Genomic DNA, 21,558 nt, shown 5'->3' on the forward strand with positions numbered 1-21,558 from the left:
CCTTTGGTTTTATCCTCCAAATATTTAGTTAGAGTAAATATTTAAAATAGCTTGGCAGGAAGTGGTTATTTACTTACCATAATAACATTAAAGAATATAATAGTAGGAATTGAAAGGAAGGGGAAAAAAAAAGAATTGGAATATAAAAATAAAAATGTATCACAACCAAGAAAACAAAAAAAGACATTTTTTATTTTAATTCCAGTATAATTAACATACAGCATTATATTAGTTTCAGGTGTATAACATAGTGATTCAACAGTTTTATACATTACTCAGTACTCATTGTGGTAAGTGTACTCTTAATCCCCTTCATCTACTTAACCCATCCCCCCAGAGACCTCCCCTCTGGTAGCCATCAGTTTGTTCTCTGTAGATAAGAGTCTGGTTTTTGGTTTATCTCTTTTTTTCTTTGTTCATTTATTTTGTTTCTTAAATTCCACATATAAGTGAAATTATATGGTATTTGTCTTTCTCTGATTTATTTTACTTAGCGTTATATTCTCTAGATCCATTTATGTTGTTGCAAATGGCAAGATTTCATTCTTTTTTATGGCTAATAGTCCATTGTATGTATATACCACATCTTCTTTATCCATTCATCTGTGGATGGACACTTGGGTGGCTTCCATATCATGGCTATTGTAAATAATGCTGCTATAAACATAGGGGTACATATGTCTCTTCAAATTAGTGTTTTCATATTCTTTGGGTAAATACCAAGTAGTGGAATTACTGGATTCATATGATAGCTCTATTTTTAATTTTTTGAGGAACCTGCATACTGTTTTCTGCAGTGGTTGCACCAGTTTGCATTCCCACCAAGAATGCATGATGGTTCCTTTTTCTCTGCATCCTCATCAACACTTGTTTCTTGTGTTTTTGACTTTAGCCATTCTGACAGATGTGAGGTGATATCTCATTGTGGTTTTTATTTGTGTTTCCCTGATAATGAATGATGTTGAGCATCTCTTTATGTGTCTATAAGGCATCTGTAGGTCTTCTTTGGAGAAATGTCTGTTCATGTCTGCTGCCCATTTTTTAATTGGATTATTGGGGTTTTTTGTGTGCTAAGTTGTATAAGTTCTTTCTATATTTTAGTTACTCTTTATCAGATGTGTCATTTGCAAATATCTTCTTCCATTCAGGAGGTTGTCTCTTAGTCTTACTGATAGGTTCATTTGCTGTGCAGAAGCTTTTTACTTTGATGTAGTACCCATAGTTTATTTTCGCTTTTATTTCCCTTGCCTCAGGAGACTTATCTAGAAAAATGTTGCTATGGTTGATATTGGAGAAATTACTGCCTATGTTCTCTTCTAGGATTTTTATGGTTTCAGATCTCACATTAGGTGTTTAATCCATTTTGAGTTTATTTTTGTGTATGGTATGAGAAAGGAGTCCAGTTTCTTTTTTTTGTATACTGCTATCCAGTTTTCCCAACACCATTTGTTGAAGAGACTGTCTTCTGTCCATTGCATATTCTTGCCTCCTTTGTCAAAGATTAATTGACCATATAATCATGGGTTTATTTCTGAGTTCTCTGTTCTGTTTATGTGTGTATCTGTTTTTGTGCCAGTACCATACTGTGATTACTATAGCTTTGTAGTATATCTTGAAATCTGGGAATGTGATTACCTCCAGTTTTGTTCTTCTTTTTCAAGATTGCTTTGGCTGTTTGGGATCTTTTGTGATTCCATACAAATTTCTTTTTAAAGATTTTATTTATTTATCTGACAGAGAGAGAGAGAGAGAGAGGGAATACAAGTAGGTGGAGTGGGAAAGGGACAAGCAGGCTCCCTGCGGAGCAGGGAGCCCAATGCAAGGCTTGATCCCAGGAGCCTGGGATCACGACCTGAGCCAAAGGCAGACACTTAATGACTGAGCCACCCAGGAGCCCCTGATTCCATACAAATTTTAGGATTATTTTTTCTTGTTCTGTGAAAAATGCTGTTGGTATTTTGATAATGATTGCATTAAATCTGTGATCACTTCAGGTAATATGGACATTTTAACAATATTTGTTCTTCCAGTCCATGAGCATGGAATATCTTTCCATTTATTTGTGTTGTCTTCACTTTCTTTCAGTAGTTTATAATTTTCAGAGTATAGGGCCTGCTTGGTTAAGTTTATTCCTAAGTATTTTGTTATTTTGGGTGCAAGAAATCAGACAAGAAAAAGAAATAAAAGATATACAAATTTCTAAGAAAGAAGTAAAACTTTTGCTATTTTCAGATGACATGGTACTATATGTAGAAAACCATAAAGACTCCACCAAAAAACTATTAGATCTGATAAACGAATTCAGTGAAGTTATAGCACACTAAGTCAATATATAGAAATTTGTTGCATTTCTATACACTATAAAGAAGAGGCAGAAAGAGAAATTAAGAAAACAGTCCCATTTAAAATTGCACCAAAAATAGTAAGATTTTTAATTATACAAAACGTCTAATCGGTCCTGCCCTTTTTAAAAACCAAGGCAGCATACACCATTCTGCCAGAGAAACAATAATTATGGAGATGGGGTTACCATATCTCCACAGGCCTCCTTGGTGAAATTTTGGTATTATGAACCAAGGGGCATACCTCCATTGGCTGTCAGTGAAAGCTATCCTTGCTTTGGGGAAGATGATGGCATAATTTGACTTAAAATTCTTAACTTAAAAATTTTTTCATTATAAGAATATAAGAAACTTGATAACAGAAAATAGCTTTTGCTGGAAAATGGTTGAGAATTAAATATATTTGTTTTGGATACAAAATGATGTACTATTTGTAGAAATTGATTATTTTGACAACTAATTTTGCTACCATTTACTCATTTTGGAAAAACTAAATTTTTATTGAATTTACTTTATTTTCTGTAAAAATCGATAGCCAGTTCAATGGGAGCATTAGTTTTTAGCTACTCTTATTTTCTGTTTCTTTCATCAGTTAGTTTTATAGTGTGGATGATAAACGTTTTCGCTCATTCTAAGTTCAATGCTATTTATTCTTCAGTTTTCATTCCTTTCATTCAGTTTCTGCAATAAGGCCAGATAAATAAACTTTCAATAAGAGGAAGTAGTCTAGAGAGTGGGAAATAATTGACTTGAAAGTTTGAAGACCTAAACAATAGCCCAAACCCATCATAATGACCTGTTAGGTCCTTAAGGAAATCTTTTGATTTCTCTGGTTCTCACCTTTTTCTTCTGTTAGTTGACCAATGGATTGAATGATTTCTAAAATGTTTCACAGTACTTAATACTCCCTGTATGATTTACAATAGACTCAAAAAGTAATGGTGATAGAAGTGGATAATTTTATATCTGCTCCTAAAACAAGTTAGTCAGATATGACTTATTTGTTGCCAGGTACGTGGTCAAGAAAACAAATCTGAGTTGCCACTGTGATCTTGGAAAATCTGACATGTGCTTAGGAACACATGTGGGGAGAAGTTTGCACTGCTAATATCAGATGATCACAGCCCAGATGCAAAGTGAGGACTAGAGAGCACTATTCGATACTGAATCATCAAAGAAAGATTAAATTATGTTCAGGAGACTCTGATTAACTCAAGGAGAAGCCTAATGTACTTTGGAAAATAATCACTAGCAGATGTTAAAACAAAAATCATTTTCTCTGTGGTCTTTACCTAACCATAAGGTTGTATTAACTAGAACATTAACATTTCACCACGCCAAAAGTATATACAATTAGAGAGAAACTGGAATGATAGAATCTTATATTTTTATTTCATCAAACAAGTGTATTTCTTTTTCTTTTTTTTTAAAAGATTTTATTTATTTATTTGACAGAGAGAGACACAGCAAGAGCAGGAACACAAGCAGGGAGAGTGGGAGAGGGAGAAGCAGACTTCCTGCCGAGCAGGGAGCCCGATGCGGGGCTCGATCCCAGGACCCTGGGATCATGACCTGAGCCAAAGGCAGACGCTTAACGACTGAGCCAGTCAGGCGCCCCAAGTGTATTTATTTTTCAACCTAACATTGAGAACTGTGTACTTTTGTATATTAGCATAGTTTTCTTTAAAGATTTAATATCCATTGCCTCGCTAAACCTTTCCTAATTCTGTTGATAGAACTGACCATTCCCTCTTTTGTGGTCTCCCTGTACTGTGTTTGTATTTATGTCAAAGCACCTAAAAGAGTTTGTTGAACTTATTGTTCACGAACGTTTCCCTATTAGGCTCTGAAGTCTTAAATGGAGAGCTTGCCTCTCCCTTTTTGTATTTTGTAAACTTAGCCCATTTTCTGGCACATAGGAGGCATTGATAAATGCCTAAAAGTGTCATAAAATAGTGGGAAAAAAATCTAGTTAAGGAGGCTTAAATTATAATCCCTAAATCACATGTGCCTACTTTTTTGGTTGTTTTTAGAAGTATTAATTTACACAATGTTTTACTTTGTATCTTGTCTGTGCCCCAGCACCTACTACCTGGTGAGAAGCAGCAATAGACCACAGGTAGCTCTGGGGTCATTTTTACAAGAAGTTTCTAGAACCAGAACCCTAAACAAAAATACAAAAGAGGTGAATTTGACTCAGTTTGCCCCAACTTCCTCTTGTGGAAACTCCCTTTTCCCACACACATTTTTTGACTTTTCAGAGTCTCTGCCTTGTCCCAGTAATTAATTGTCCCATGTTCCAAATAGTACTACCTTTTCCTTTTCCTATTTGTATCTCTTTAACCCCTTTTCTTCTTCTTTACATTTCAAACCTAGCCACAACTTTCATTTTGATTTACAAACTGTTTGCAAAGATTTAAGCCTACAGTCATCGCACGGATCAAAGTGTGTGTTTGTGTGTGTGTGTGTGTGTGTGTGTGTGTGTGTGTGTATTGTCACCACGCATGCCTGCCTTCTCTCCCACCTCCCAGGCACCTCTTACCTTGCCACACCAGACACTGGGAAGTAGAACAAGGGGCCCATTTAGAGCTTTTTTTTTTTTTTTTTTTTAGTGGGGAAGAGATGATTCTCTTCAAAAAAACTGGTGGAATTAATAAAGTGTATCTTGAACATGCATTTCTCTTTAAGTACCCTTCTCCCATCTTTACCTACTACTTTGGAATTTCTTTTACTACTATTAAATATAAGTCTCTCTTCTCTAGTGTGTGAATAGCAGTGTTCATGTCATATTTAAACACTTCTTTTAAATGAGAAACATAAGGATCATATTTGTTTCCAGTCCTATTTGCCATTCTTTCATAGAGTAGATGTGAATAATAATTATTTTTAATTGTGACGACTCTCATCTAAAATGCAACTGGTTTATCTTATCAGCTCTTCTATTAAAATTATGATCTAGTGTCATTTGTTTAACCTCAGAAAAAAAACAAGAATGATGGAAGGTAGTTACATTTGCACAAGAAGTTTGCCAATAAAACTTCAACATTTTGCAAGATTCATCAAAAAGTCATATTAAACCATTAAGCCATAACTTGTCTTAAAATAATTTGGAAGAATAGAGAATTGAAATAATAAAAAATCCTACCAATAATGGATATTTTAAAAATCTATCTATCTATCTATCATCTATCATCCATCTATCAATCATCTACTATCATAGCTTAGTGTGTTCCTTGCTTGGCTTAGTGACAATACCTTGTAAGCATCCAAGAATAAATATCTAATGCCAAGATTTTTTAAGAATAGAAAGGTTGAGAAACCACTGGGACAGAAACAGTAATGTTCAAATTTTCCAAGTGTTTTGTTACAAACTGGAGATGAGGGAATTGGAAAATATTTTTGAGGAACTCTCCTGTAAACCTGTAGGTGACAGAAAGATCAGTCTGTACTTTGTTAGTAAAGTGAAAGATAATTTTCACTCCATATTTAGGAATGAATTTTAAATGACGTGGGGATATTTAACAAGATCCATTAACACTATTTCCTGAAATAAAATTGTTAGTTTTATTAAATATTAAAGTTTCACTGCTTGATGATTTCTTAAGAATCTAATAACCTAAAAGTAAAGGTAAAGAAATGAAAATCTCTTCTCTTTTATCCCATTGTTTAAGAGTATACTGTGTGACCTCTTGATTTCTAGGAAATATAAACATGGTGTCACACTACATTCTCAAGAGCTATTTGAGGAAAGATTTTTCTTATTTTTTTGAAATTCTTTTTTTTTAAAGATTATTTGTTTATTTATTTATTTGAGAGAGAGAGAGAGAGAGAGCACACAAGCAGGGGGAGTGACAGGCAGAGGGAGAGGCGGGCTCCCCGCTGAGCAAGGAGCCCAGTGCAGGACTCGACCCCAGGACCCTGGGATCATGATCTCAGCTGAAGGCAGATGCTTAACCGACTGAGCCACTCAGGCGTCCCTGAAGAAAGATTTTTCTTATATTTTGATAAAGAAACTGAGGCACAAAAACTCACTTAAAATTAATGCAGAAATCATTTTCTGTGATGGTTATCTTCATGTCTTTATGCTAATAGTAATAACTGCCTCCCTTGTAGAGGCCATTACTGATTCTAATTTGCAACAAAATTATTTGTGTAAATCACCAAAGTTGGTGTCATATCTTACATGTTAATATTGCCCAGATTTTTGCTTTAAAATCACACTAATTACCTGGGAAGTTTCTGTAAGGTAAAATATAAGTGTAATATCCTTGCCATTGATTTTTTTGTTCTCCAAGGGAAAACCAAACATTGAAGAGGTCATGAGTTGTAAGTCGGGTGACAAAAAGAAATTTTGAATCCTCTTATTGAGTGAAAAGAGGGATCTTCTTGAATCTAAAATTCCAGATCTATGTGCATGTCATGAGATAATATCCATTATTAGAAATTTCCTATTTCTAGTAACCATATCCTGGAAAGTAAGCCTGGAAAAGCAGAGTCGGAACTGGGAACATTGCCTTGTCACAACTTGTCTGAGGGATACTCTTGTGCTCTGTTTTGCCTGTGGAAGCTGTTGGCAAGACTGAGGAATTCTGGGTTTGGGAATGGTTGGGTGCCTGTCTATAGTTGCAACTCAGTTGGAAGGAGTGGGTGTACGTGCTGGCCTTCTGAGGGTTATGTTCTCCTTCCCCCTGCTTACCTCTTAGTTCAGTGACTATGGGATTGCCAGTCATAGGTAGTCACTGAATACTACAAGTTATTGTTCCCTATAAATAGTTATGTCTTTAGAATCTTGGCCCACTTATGTCATGGGTGAATTTTGTTCAGAGTGTAAAATAGCTCAGTGATTTATTAATTTTCTTTTCCTGAGGGATGCCATACTTTACTTTCGATTAGCTCACATTGCCAAAGTATAGTTGTTGTTGTTGTTGTTGTTGTTGTTTTAAAGCACTTTAGCTTGTTTTTTTTTAAAGAGGTGTTATTTGGTTTGTTAAAAATATAGATATAGTTAATTATCTTATAGAATATATGTCTTTTTTTTTCAGTGTTTAATCAGTCATGCTCTTTGGCTTTGATGAAGCTTTCAATTTGGGGGCTAGTAGAGCTTGTCATCATTCTTCAGTACCAGCAAATGGTTGATTTGAGGCAAGAACATAGTTTAAAAAAGAAAATAAGTCTGGCATTTGCTTAATAATTTGCCCTTTGCAGCAAGGGAATCTTATCTGACCACCCACATTCATCTGGCTGCTGACGAGGTTCTTGCTTCAATTGCAGAAGCTATTTTCGTACCTTTTGTGTCTTTTGAGGAACCAAGTAGGCCTCCTTGCTTGTAATGATTCATGTCTCAAAGTGCACAGGGTGTCCTAAAGTGCCACTGTGGTGGTGTGGAATGGAGTGGGGGTTAAAGCAAACTACTTCCTTCAAGCACTTTGAATGCTCACATCAGGTGGTATTGGATTAAGTCCCATTTTGCCATGTCTGGAGTCATTAGTCCTTCCTGTGAGACACTAACTTGTCTGGAAGGAAAAGCAATATTAAAAAAAAAAAAAGAACAAATATACAATAACTACCTAAGGGTAGTGTAACAGTATTTTTATATGGGCCTTTTTGTACTGGGAGATAAACCGTCTAAAGATGGTTGATTGATGAATCTATTTGGATTAAGTCGTTTGATGGACTTTCCATGCCTGTCTTTGGATTAGAGTTGGGTAAATATTAATTCTAAATATGAGAAAGTCCCTTTCTTTATTTCTTGTTAAGTCTCAGGATTTTAGTTTGGTTGGTTTTGGCTTCCTATTTCAGAAATTAATTTTAGCACAGAACATAACATTGCTGAAGTAAACTATAGAAAAGAATTCGCTACAAGGTTATCTGAGACTTCGTCCTGTGGAATTTAGTTGCTGATGCACCGCAAGAAGTTTGATGAGAATCTCCACTTTAAGGCAGGACTGTGTCATGCGCTGCCCTGGCATAATTTCTAGTTCCACTATGTTAAGTTATAACCCTACCATTATTTTCCTCATTGCCTCCCCTTTTGCTAGTATAGGCAGTTCTTTTTTGAATACAAGTACTTGTTCAAAAGATTGAAACTGTGTTAAAAGAGATGAAATTTTTTTCTTCAAAAAAAATGTCTTCTTGAGAGATCCACTTCCAAATTTTCTTTCCTCAAGGAAAGCAGTTTCTGTGAATGAAGAGTATGGATGCCTCTTCAAATGACTACAAGTGCCATCGTTTAAAAAATCTTCTTGTTCATTTTCTAGATTCCCCGAAGTTGTGCATGAGTTCCTGTAGGAAGAGTTGGCATCGTGGAAGGCACCGATGGTTGTGATGCCGTGTTTTGAAATGTGGATAACAGGTTAATAACTAAAATTTATTTACTTTATTCTAATTGTTTTTTACATTTAACTTGAAAAGCAGTTTTGGCCTATCATGTACCTGTATGTAAACCAACTTTGTCATTAAATCTGGGAGGAAACAATGTATATGCCCTCTAGAGAGAAAAGGGTTGTGAAGGTTTTGTTTTGTTTTGCAAACCAGTTTTAATTATAATTCCCTTAATTGAAATAACCTCATTTAAGAGAATTTCTTTCCTTTCTGGCAAAGTTTATTGTCATGTAAAATTCTATCTAGTGTATCCTAATTATTTTGGTTATACAATGGGTGAAACAAAATCACAATTGTAAAAAAAAAAATGCAAAAAACTTGTAGAATAAAATATTGAAAGTAGCAGGCTACAGTCAAAATAAGTCATAAATACCTTGACAAAATATGCAAACTATACAAACATCTGCAGTCATGCCCTCAGTGTAGCCAGCGTGGAAAAATATATAGTTTAGTTTTCCATTAGGTTTTAAATATCAAATTGGATTTTAACGTATGTCAAATTAGAGGGTAATCATCAAAATATTTTTACTTTTCTCCAAAAGATCCCTCAATTGCTTGGCAAGGTTTTATATAATATACAGTATCCTCCTCGTATTGGCAACTTGCTTATTTTAGGGAGAACTAAGGTTGTTATTGGGATTTTTACTAATAAAAGAAGCATTTATAATGAATTTGGCTCTCAGCAAGGTGCCTTTTTTTAATCATCCTGTGGAAATAAGTCTGTATTCAGCTGGACTCTGGCAATGGTCACAGTTTTTTTGTAGATCTTTTTTCCCCTTATCCAGTCCTCCTATGTGGTAGTGATTTGTGAAACCATCATTGTGCCCCGAGATGCTCATGTATTTCTTAAAATATTTGGTAATTGATCTCTGGCATTTTAAAAGCAAATATATGGAAACGGCCTCTAAAGTTTTATTCAGTAATTGCAATTTTAAGATGTGCATATTTGTTTGCAAGTATAATATCCCCCCAATTCTCAAAAAAAGGCCCAATAACCACTTTGGTTTTTTAAAAATGACTTATTATTAAAATTTTGGAAGTAGAGAGGTGGTGTTTGTTGCCAGTCATTTTATACCATTATTATTTAGGATGTTATTATTTGATGCGCACTTGACTTTTGCCACCACACAAGTAATGATTAATTTCCTGAGGTAAAGCTTTTTTCTAAAATAGTGTTTTTCTAAGCAAAAGATCCCAGATTGACAACCCTGGATACTGTAAGCCTTTATTCATCTGCATAGCAAGCCTGCCTTCCTGCCAATCCCACCCAGCTGTTATCCTGAAGAGACCTCTGTTGAGGTTCTATACGAGAGGCTGTTTCGGTGCCTTTCCTTTCAAGGCCTGTCTGAGGAAATTATTTAGCTGGGTGCCAAATTTATTTGAGTGGGACTGTGAAAAGTGGCCAAGGGAGAGGGCACACTTTTAGAAAAATGGCAACTCTTCCATGTAGTAGCCACGCAGAGGATAATATCTTTTTCAACACTGTCCCCCTCTGAAAAATGTGCTTAAGCTGCCAGGCAGTGCCTGCCTTTACTGCCTAAAGGGCTCCTACTGGCGGGGCACCATCCACAGGAAACCCCAGAGTCATATCCTCCAACGAAATATCTCACTCCTTTCACAGCACTCAAAGACATTGGGAAAATTTTAAATGTGAATGCGAAATTGTGTTTGGAATATCTCTCCTTTGGTGGCAATGGGTGCCAAAAATGACTCTGCGTGGGTTTGGTTACCATAAAAAGAAATCTCACAGAATGAAATAACTGGCTGTTTTTTTTTTTTTTTATGAGGATTGCTCTAATATTACATTTTTTAAACATATCAATTGATTGGGAAAACTGGAAATTTACTTTTAACTTTTAACATACATTTATTCAGAATGTGAAAAATGAGATGTATCTCCGCAACAGAGAAGTAATATGGCTATAATGAACCACATTTCTGTGGATTTTATAGCGCCAAGTAGATCTCTATTGAGAAAATGCAACTAAAGCTGCAGGTATATAGAAGAGTACATTTGATGGGTTGTAATAATATTATGAGGTCCAAAGAAACTATTTCCCTATTAATAAGCATTTTCATACATTTAAACAATAAAACACAAGCTCAGGAATTTACCATTGCTGGTAGTTAGATTGCTCAGGAGAAGTATCACCTAACAAGAAAAGACGAATGTTATCATCACATCTTGGATTCAACTTTGAAAGCCTTGAGATTTTAAAAGTGAATTCTTTCCCTTACTGGAAGTTGAGAAGAGCAGCAAAGAGACTTTAGAACACTCCCAAATCCTGTTTAGTTTTAAAAAGACAAACACACTATGCCCAGTAATAGATCTATGCTACACACAATTTATGTGGCAGATTTTTTTCCCATTTCCAAGATAAAACAACTGTACACAAGAGATTAATGAAAAGAGTCCACATTTTTAATGGTTTAAGAATATGATCAGTATATTCCTCTAAGGACCCATCACTCATGTTTTTTCCCTTCTATTTGTCTCCATATACCTCAGAAACTGCAAGAAGGAAAGTGATTTTATGGATAGCAGTTATTTGAAGCCTCTCCAAGGCTGGTGTTGAAGAGAAATACTATATTCTCAACTATGTTTAAAATCTAATGTAAGAGGTGCATGTGAAATAGGAATGGTTTCCAATTCCCTCTTGATATTCTTAAGCTTTTCACTGAAGTGAAAAGTTAGACATTGAGGTTCAGAGGACGGTAGACCAGAGGGATCTCCAGTCCTGCTGAGACCTCTAGCTCAGACAGACAGAATGTATGAACTCCTGTATGACCTGGAGTAGGGAGCATATTTCAAGCGATCATCCAGTTTCATGATAAAATGGTAGGACATCTTAGGCAGGCTTGTCTTTAGAAATTGAAAAGGAAGAGGTTTCCCCGACAGAAGCTATTTGCATATTGAGTCAATGTATTTTTTGACTGGGATCAAAGTTTTGAATTTTAAAATTTTCTGGATAATAAATGCTGTTGGAATATAGGATGGCCCTAGTGAATATCAGCAAAATTGATTTTTTAAAATAAAATAGTAGATTTGACTTTTTCTGATTAGGCTCTTTTCCTAAAATTTAAAGCCCACAATTAACTAAACGTTCTAGGTAATTTTTGTTCTGACCGTGAAATACCGGCTTTTGAATCTTCTGTATGTCACTTTTCTTCATCTTCTGGTTCATTCTTTAATAGCAAAATAGTATTGCCTTTGTGTGAATTTAATTTGTGCATCTCTTTTTTACAATATGTTCTTAATGAATAAAAATTCTATATGTATTGTTTAGGGTATAATGGTTTTAATTTACTACTGTATACCACAGAAATTAAATCTGACTGATTTATAAAGATATTACCTCATTGCTAAATGAAAACATATTCTATTTACTTACTAAATATATTATTCCAATCCTGTTTTTCATAAAATTCTATGTAATTGTTTAATTTGAGGTCAGTATTTTAAGCAAAATTATATATTCTGGGTAAACCAATGAATGGGAAGTGACCATACGCCTAATTTTCGCTTGTGAGCTGCTTCTTCCTTTCCTTAAAAAGAAATGCTATTCAAAGAACAAAATAAAACAATTGTTTGTCATGATAATTTGTCATGTTCTCACAAGAAGCTGTCCTCATAATACTGTTCTTAAATACTTTATATTTTTACAATGTATAAATACCTTACATCTACATAATATACAGATTTTGAACATTATTTAAATTATGGATTTGTGTGATTTCTAGGAAGTGGCATTTTGAGGCCACTTTCTATAGTACAGCCATGCAAAATCCATATATTCTCCCAGGACCATGAAAAATTTAAGCACTGGACATACTGACATCCAAGGGACAATATTTAGGAGAAAGTATTATTGAAGATGTATTATTTTAAGTTATGATAAAACTTACTAGCAGAGGTGGATGGGAGAGGTGAGACCCTGTAGGCTTGGAGGTGAGCCAAACCTGGGTTTGATTTTGGTTCTGACAGTCAGCCGCCCTAAGGATCATTCTCCACTGTCAAATAGGTGTAATTAACACTTACAGGGTTGTCATGAAGAGCCAATAAGGTAACGCATATGAAGCTCTGTGCCAGTATCTGGCATATGGTAAATGCGCAATAAACAACAAACATTATCATTGTTATTGCTAGCGATGGAGCTGCATACACAGGTCAATATCATGTAAAATATTACATGTGAAAAGTAACTTAGAAATTATTCAGTTCAAGCTCTGACTGCTAATTAAGGAAAGGCTCACAAATGTTCCTGTCGAATTGAAAATACACTGTACTTCCATCTTAGAGGGGGCTATTCACCATTAAAAGTCTAACAGTGGTTGTGTCTACATAAACCTTAAATATTTAGTTCATTAGAGAAAAAACTCAGCCAATTTGGGTTTGACATTGCATATTCTTGTTAGCATAGCTGCTTTAACTGACTGAAGTAAATTTGCATTGCAGTATTATAAGGTCATTACTTCTTTCAGTTTTTGTCTTATTACCTATAAAGGGATGCAGAGGAAGATCACTGTGGGGGAAGAATTCAGTCCTATAGTAAAACTTTCCAGCAAACCAAAGTTGATATGCTTGTTGTGTAGTTTTTCCAGCTACTGCTTTACAAATCTCTGGCTCTTAGCAGAAGGAACTTTTGATTACAGATGTCTTGCTACAAATATCTGGGGGCTACTGATTTCTCACCCAAAAGACTCATTGTTTCTTTGGCTCAGGTCATGATCTAGGCGTTGTGAGATCAAGCCCAGAGTTGGGCTCCACTCAGCAGGGAGTCTGCTTGAGATTCTTTCCCTCTGCCCCTCCCTCTGCTACCCACCCCCCGCTTGTGCTCTCTCTCTCTCTCTCTCTCTCCCTAAAAAAAAAAGAAAACAAAACAAAAGAAAAATAAACAAAAAGAAAAATTACCCAAAATCATAAAGTAAAAGGTAGAAATTTCTTTCCTGCCCCTTCTTCTGACTCCCTGATTCTACTTCTGCAATTTAATTTAACTAGAGTTAAAAGCTGTTTGGCATCCCTGTAGAAATTTTCTGTTTATCACGTGTTTCTCTTATACACAAATAGGATTATCAAATGCATCCTAGGGTGCAATGAGTTTTTGTTTTTTGTTTTTTTAACATTCAATGTTACTATCTTCTGGATGAGTTCCTATATGGGTACTTAATGCTGTACTTTATTTTTTTAAATGGCTGAGTTTATGACGGAGCCATATTTTATTTAAGCTGTCCTTGTATGCATATCTTTATGCACTTGTGCAGGTACATCTGTAAGGATAAATTTCCAGAAATGGAATTTCTGGGCCAAAGGATATGTGCTTGCTTACTTTGATAAGCACTGCCACATTGCCTATCAGGGAAACATCCCAATTTTCATCATAATTGATAGAGTTGAGCACTGAAGTTCTTAGAATCCTCTGGGTATGACAATGGCCATTCACTTATGGAAGATGAGTATACACTTAAAATCTAACTGTTTCTAAGTTGTCAATTTTCCCTGAGCCATTCACAGTCATTTGCAGAACCCCTTGATTTGTTGTGATGTAAATTTAAATGTGCAAACCTATAGGTTCAGTTAAAAAAACCCCACTATTAGGGGCGCCTCGGTGGCTCAGTCAGTTAAGTGTCTGACTTTGACTCAGGTCATGATCTCAAAATCCCGGGATTGAGCCCAGCCCCTGCTCAGTGGGGAGTATGCTTGTCCCTCTCCCTCTGCCTCTCCCCCCACCCTTGCTCTCTGTCTCTCAAATAAATAAATAAATAAATAAATAAATAAATAAATAAAATCTTTAAGAAATATTTAAGGAATTGGAACCAGGCTAACTGTGTCAAAAAACTAAGATGTTTTGATATAATAATCTTATATATTAGAAAATACTACTCTAAATTTTTAATAATTTTTTCTCTCTCAGTTGTTTTTGGACACAGTGTCAATATAAAGCTTACTGCTTTAGGGTAGTATTCAGAACAGTCACTGGTTAATCTTTTTTTCTTTAGGGCGCATTACATTGTTAGCGCCATTATATACATGAACATTAAATTGACCTTTATATAGGGCAGTGTTGTGGTTTCATGGAACAATTTTTCCTAACTGTGTTTATTTTCTACCCAGGAAGCGTCAAGACAATCATGTCCATGAGAATGCTAAACCATTCAGGTAATCATTACATTTTTAAACTGTCCCCAAAATATGTTTTGTTTTTCATATTATGAAGGTTTTATAATTGTTTATTTGGATGTACTTTCCTGCCTTTTCCAAAGTTGTGGGACAATCTTAATTCTTACAGCCTTAGTCTAGCTCTTCTAATCACTGGTTTTAATCTATGAAATATATCTGTATTGTGTGTTAATATAAATATAGGTACATGTAAAATATATTTTAAGTAATATATTTTACATATGTCTATTTTATTTTACATATAAAATATATTTGTACATATATTAATCTATAAAATATGTCCATATAGGGAAATATGTAGTACACTTAAGGATGCAAGTCATACAACTTGGTTAGAAATAGCTCCATGTTTATTTAGTGAAGGTTTTTAAAAATCTTATGATTTTATAAATAATATCTGTCAAAAGCTTTCTTTTAAATACTTTTCTAACCAAAATTAAGGAGTATTTAAAAGGATGACCAAAATTAAAGCACTGAAGAAATTTATGCTTATGACTTAATGCCATGTTTGAAATTAATATCCTTTAATTGTGGAACTAATGTAACAGCTATAAAAAGTATTCCTTGGAAGGGTGCCTGGGTGGCAGAGTCAGTTGAGCCTCCGACTCATGGTTTTCTCTCAGGTTGCAGTCTCAGGGTCATTAGATCAAGTCCCACATCGAGCTCTGCACTCAAAATGGAGTCTGCTTGAGATTCTCTCTCCCTTTCCATCTGCCCCCCCCACTCATACTCTCTCTAAAGTAAATAAATGAATCTTTTTAAAAAAAATATTCCTTAGAGTAAAAATCATTTTCAGTTTATCCAATGTCAGGCTGTCTATTTGGGATTGGTTTTGGTTTCTAACTCGATAACTATTATGATGATCTCTTTGTGTTTCTTTTTCTTTCAGATCATTTTATCTTAATGAAACTGGCAACTGAACTTTGCTCTAGTTGATGGGCAAAATTTCTCCTAGACTATTCATCACAATTTCATGCTAGTTGAAAATATTCAAATGCCATAAGAAATCTTTATAGATTTGCACTTAGCTTTTGGATGGACATTTCTACAATGGAGAGAACTGTGTTATAGCCCTGGTCCAAGGACATTACCATCAAATGCCCATAAGACTACGGGGTGGGTGTGGAAGGTTCCAAAGAGAAGGAGCAATCAGCAAGTTTGCAGACACCCTGGAACATGGAAGTAAACAAGCTCTGAAAAGCACAGCTTTGGAGACACTCCATGAGTCTGCACGGCTTTCAAGTGAACTAGCACTTAAGACCTTGTAACAAAATGGACACCGGGGACACAGCTCTTGGACAAAAAGCTACCTCAAGGTCTGGAGAAACTGATAAGGCATCAGGTAGATGGAGACAGGAACAATCAGCTGTTATCAAGATGAGCACTTTTGGCAGCCAAGAAGGACAGCGGCAACCACAAATAGATCCTGAGCAAATTGGAGACACAGCATCAGCACAACTTTTTGGTTCTGGGAAACTGGCCTCACCTAGCGACGTGGCACAGCAAGTCACGGAGAAGCAATACCCACCGCACCGTCCGAGTCCTTACTCATGCCAACATTCACTCTCTTTCCCTCAGCACTCATTGCCACAGGGGGTCATGCACAGCAACAAGCCACATCAGAGCCTTGAAGGCCCTCCGTGGCTTTTCCCTGGCCCTTTGCCATCTGTTGCCTCCGAGGACTTATTTTCTTTTCCTATACATGGCCACAGTGGTGGCTACCCTAGAAAAAAGATTTCAAGTCTGAACCCTGCTTATAGCCAATACTCTCAGAAAAGTATCGAACAGTCAGAGGATGCTCACAAGAAAGAGCACAAACCCAAAAAGCCTGGCAAATACATTTGCCCCTACTGCAGCAGGGCATGTGCCAAACCAAGCGTACTGAAAAAACACATCAGGTCCCATACTGGTGAGCGGCCATATCCATGTATACCTTGTGGTTTCTCGTTTAAGACAAAGAGCAATTTGTACAAGCACAGGAAGTCACATGCCCATGCAATTAAGGCAGGATTAGTCCCTTTCACAGAGTCAGCTGTATCTAAATTGGACCTAGAGGCTGGTTTTATTGATGTAGAAGCAGAAATACATTCAGACGGTGAGCAGAGTACAGACACGGATGAGGAGAGCTCTTTGTTTGTTGAGGCTTCTGAGAAAATGAGTCCTGGGCCACCGGTCCCGTTGGATCTTGCCGGCAGAGGTGGCTACCATGGGTCACTGGAAGAATCACTGGGAGGTCCAATGAAAGTGCCGATTTTGATTATCCCCAAAAGTGGGATTCCTTTACCTAATGAAAGCTCTCAGTATATAGGCTCTGATATGCTACCAAATCCGTCTCTAAATCCTAAGCCTGATGATTCTCACACAGTGAAACAGAAACTTGCACTAAGACTGTCAGAGAAAAAAGGACAAGATTCTGAGCCATCTCTAAACCTTCTGAGCCCACACAGTAAAGGAAGCACTGACTCTGGTTACTTTTCTCGCTCAGAAAGTGCAGAGCAGCAAATAAGCCCTCCAAACACAAATGCAAAGTCTTATGAAGAAATCATCTTTGGAAAATACTGTCGGCTTAGTCCCAGAAATACACTCAGTGTTACAACGGCAAGCCAGGAGCGTGCCACAATGGGGAGGAAGGGCATGATGGAATCATTACCTCATGTAAACACCAGGCTAGATGTCAAGATGTTTGAAGATCCTGTTTCACAGCTGATCCCAAGCAAGGGAGAAATCGACCCCAGTCAAACAAGCATGCCGAAATCCACGAAATACAACAGCGAATCCAGACAACCCCAGACTATCCCGTCATCGATCAGGAATGAAGGAAAGCTGTTTCCTACGAATTTCCAAGGCAGCAACCCAATTCTCTTAGAAGCTCCTGTGGACTCTTCACCCCTCATTAGAAGCAACTCGATGCCAACTTCTTCGGCAACTAATCTAAGTATTCCTCCCTCTTTGAGAGGAAGTCACTCATTTGATGAAAGGATGACTGGTTCCGATGATGTGTTCTATCCAGGGACTGTAGGAATACCCCCTCAGCGCATGTTAAGAAGACAGGCTGCATTTGAGCTGCCTTCGGTACAAGAGGGGCACATGGAGGCAGAACACCATGGCAGAATGTCAAAGAGTATCACAGGCTTATCCTTGAAGGAAAAGAAATTGATTTCTGGGGACCGGATGGGGTATGACTATGATGTCTGCCGGAAACCCTACAAGAAGTGGGAAGACTCTGAGACACCAAAGCAAGGCTACAGGGACATTTCCTACTTAAGCTCTTTAAAACATGGGGGTGAATATTTTATGGATCCCTCGGTGCCATTGCAGGGAGTGCCAACCATGTTTGGAACTACATGTGAAAATAGAAAACGCCGGAAAGAGAAGAGTGTAGGAGATGAGGAAGACACCCCCATGATTTGTAGCAGCATTGTAGGCACTCCCATGGGCATAATGACCTCAGATTATGACCCCAAGCTGCAGATGCAGGAAGGAGTAAGAGGTGGATTTGCCATGTCTGGACATGAGAACCCTTCTCACGGTCACTCTGAGCGCTTTGACCCCTGTCGACCCCAACTCCAATCTGGAAGCCCATCTCTTGGGTCTGAGGAATCACCCTCAGCCACTGATTCAGACAAGATGTCAGATCTAGGGGGCAGGAAGCCTCCTGGAAATGTGATTTCTGTTATTCAGCACACAAACTCGCTGAGCCGACCCAACTCATTTGAAAGGTCTGAGTCCGCTGAACTGGTGGCTAGCGCACAGGATAAAGCCTCTTCGCCTTCCGAGACCTGTGACAGTGAGATTTCTGAAGCGCCGGTGAGTCCAGAGTGGGCTCCACCGGCAGACAGTGCCGAAAGTGGGGGGAAGCCCTCCCCTTCCCAGCAGGCTCAGCAGCAGTCCTACCCCGCACAGCCCAGGCTGGTCCGCCAGCACAACATTCAGGTTCCTGAGATTCGAGTGACTGAGGAGCCTGATAAACCAGAGAAGGAGAAAGACACCCAGAGTAAAGAGCTGGAAAAGCCTGTGGAGGAATTTCAGTGGCCCCAGAGAAGCGAGACCCTTTCCCAGCTCCCAGCTGAGAAGTTGCCACCTAAAAAGAAGCGTTTGCGCCTTGCAGATATGGAGCACTCTTCGGGGGAATCCAGCTTCGAATCCACAGGAACCGGCCTCTCCCGCAGCCCCAGTCAAGAAAGCAACTTGTCCCATAGCTCCAGTTTTTCAATGTCTTTCGAAAGAGAAGAAGCCATTAAGCTTGCTGCACCTCCTAAGCAAGATGAGTTTGGGAAGCATTCAGAGTTTTTGACTGTCCCTGCTGGTTCCTACTCGTTGTCTGTCCCGGGTCACCACCACCAAAAGGAGATGCGGCGCTGCTCGTCCGAGCAGATGCCTTGTCCTCACCCAACCGAGGTTCCAGAAATCCGGAGCAAATCCTTTGATTATGGGAATCTGTCCCATGCTCCAATGGCAGGGGCATCGGCCTCCACATTATCTCCCTCACGGGAGAGGAAGAAATGCTTTCTGGTGCGGCAGGCGTCCTTCAGCGGTTCTCCGGAGATCGCCCAGGGTGAGGCTGGGGCAGATCTGAGTGTGAAGCAGGAGCAGATGGAGCACCTGCACGCTGGCCTCAGGGCCGCGTGGCACCACGTCCCCCCCACCTCAGTGCTGCCTCCTCTCCAGGTGGAGGACCCCGGGAAGCAAGTTGTGGGGCCTTGTGGCCAGCTGAGCTCCGGGCCACTCCACCTGGCCCAACAACAGATCATGCACATGGACAGTCAGGAATCTCTGAGAAAGCCCTTGATACAACCAACATCCTACATTGCAAGCAAGCACTTGTCTGAGCAGCCGCACTTATTTCCACATCAAGAGACTATTCCGTTTTCTCCAATCCAGAATGCCTTGTTTCAGTTTCAATATCCTACCGTCTGTATGGTTCATTTACCAGCTCAGCAGCCTCCCTGGTGGCAGGCCCATTTCCCACATCCTCTTGTGCAGCACCCTCAAAAGAGCTACAGCAAGCCTCCTTTCCAGGCGGAAATCCATCCTCGCTATCCCTTGGAGCATGTTGCAGAGCACACTGGAAAGAAATCTGCTGATTATGTGCACACAAAAGAGCAGCCTTACCCATGTTATTCAGGAACATCAGGGCTACACTCAAAGAACATTCTTCCAAAGTTTCCATCAGACCAGAGCACCAAGTCACCCGATACTCCCTCCGAGCAGGTTCTGCAAGAAGATTTTGCGTCAGCAAATGCTGGGCCTTTACAGTCCTTACCAGGAACAGTGGTTCCCGTTAGGATCCAGACCCACGTCCCATCCTACGGGAGTGTCATGTACACAAGCATTTCTCAGATACTTGGGCAGAACAGTCCTGCAATTGTCATATGCAAAGTCGACGAGAATACTACCCAAAGAACACTGGTGACCAATGCGGCCATGCAAGGGATAGGACTCAACATTGCCCAGGTGTTGGGGCAGCATGCAGGCTTAGAAAAGTACCCCATCTGGAAAGTACCTCAGACCTTGCCCCTCGGCTTGGAATCCTCAATCCCCTTATGTTTACCTTCCACCTCTGACAGCGTGGCCACCCTGGGAGGTAGCAAGCGTATGCTTTCTCCAGCCAGCAGCTTAGAACTCTTCATGGAAACAAAGCAGCAGAAGAGGGTCAAAGAAGAAAAGATGTATGGACAGATCGTCGAGGAACTCAGTGCTGTGGAGCTAACCAGCTCAGACATCAAGAAGGATATGACACGCCCACAGAAACCCCAGCTGGTTCGACAAGGTTGTGCTTCCGAGCCAAAGGATGGCTTGCAGTCGGGGTCATCTTCCTTCTCCTCACTGTCCCCTTCCTCATCTCAAGACCATCCATCTGCCAGCATGCCCTTGAGGGAGCCATTCCCGCCCAACTCCAGGGCACCCTCTCTAGGCCAGAAGTCCAGTGGGCCTTCTGAAAGCAGAGAGTCTTCAGATGAACTTGATATTGATGAGACAGCATCTGATATGAGCATGAGCCCACAGAGCTCCTCGTTGCCTCCAGGAGACAGTCAGCTTGAAGAGCAAGGAAAGGGCCAGAAGCTGCCTGTTGGCATGCTGGTGCACATGGCCTCTGGCCCAAGCAGGAAAGTGGCAAACTCAACTCTTCTTTTCACGGATGTGGCCGATTTCCAGCAGATTCTTCAGTTCCCCAGTCTGCGGACGACAACTACTGTGAGTTGGTGCTTCTTGAATTATACAAAACCCAATTACGTGCAACAGGCCACCTTCAAATCCTCGGTTTATGCTTCATGGTGCATTAGTTCCTGTAACCCAAACCCATCAGGATTGAACACCAAGACCACTCTGGCTCTTCTGAGGTCCAAGCAAAAAATCACTGCAGAGATTTATACTCTGGCTGCTATGCACAGACCTGGAACTGGCAAGCTTACGTCATCAAGTGCTTGGAAGCAGTTTGCTCAGGTAATGGATACCATTTCTAAAAGCACTGTAGTGTGGATTTGCTTGCTGAGCAGAATACAGAGGGAAGGACATAAGGTCTGAAACATACAAGTGAAATGAAGGTCAGAGTTGGGGGGAACCCTCCATGACACTGATTTCCCTTCCCTAGTAAGAGAAGAAGCTGCTGACCATGCACTGGGTCTTGGGGAAGTCTCTCCTTCATCCAGGTGCCCC

The 21,558-nt window shown here is 38.9% G+C and overlaps 1 protein-coding gene across 4 annotated transcripts in view; it reads left to right on the forward strand.

Moving 5' to 3' along the window:
* The window catches only part of HIVEP2 (HIVEP zinc finger 2), a 205,112-nt gene that overhangs the window by 165,095 nt on the left and 18,459 nt on the right, over positions 1 to 21,558 (forward strand). For all 4 annotated transcript variants that reach the window (XM_028121383.2, XM_028121382.2, XM_088023861.1 and 1 more), the window contains 3 exons: positions 8,600 to 8,694; positions 14,836 to 14,880; positions 15,791 to 21,345. In XM_028121383.2, the coding sequence (XP_027977184.1) occupies positions 16,174 to 21,345 (5,172 nt within the window). In that variant the 5' untranslated portion in view covers positions 8,600 to 8,694; positions 14,836 to 14,880; positions 15,791 to 16,173. The remainder of the gene's footprint in view (positions 1 to 8,599; positions 8,695 to 14,835; positions 14,881 to 15,790; positions 21,346 to 21,558) is intronic.

Source organism: Eumetopias jubatus, unplaced genomic scaffold, assembly GCF_037043125.1.
Source record: "Eumetopias jubatus isolate StellerSeaLion01/CBP00866 unplaced genomic scaffold, mEumJub1_p1.0 scaffold_6, whole genome shotgun sequence".
Classification (NCBI taxonomy): domain Eukaryota; kingdom Metazoa; phylum Chordata; class Mammalia; order Carnivora; family Otariidae; genus Eumetopias; species Eumetopias jubatus.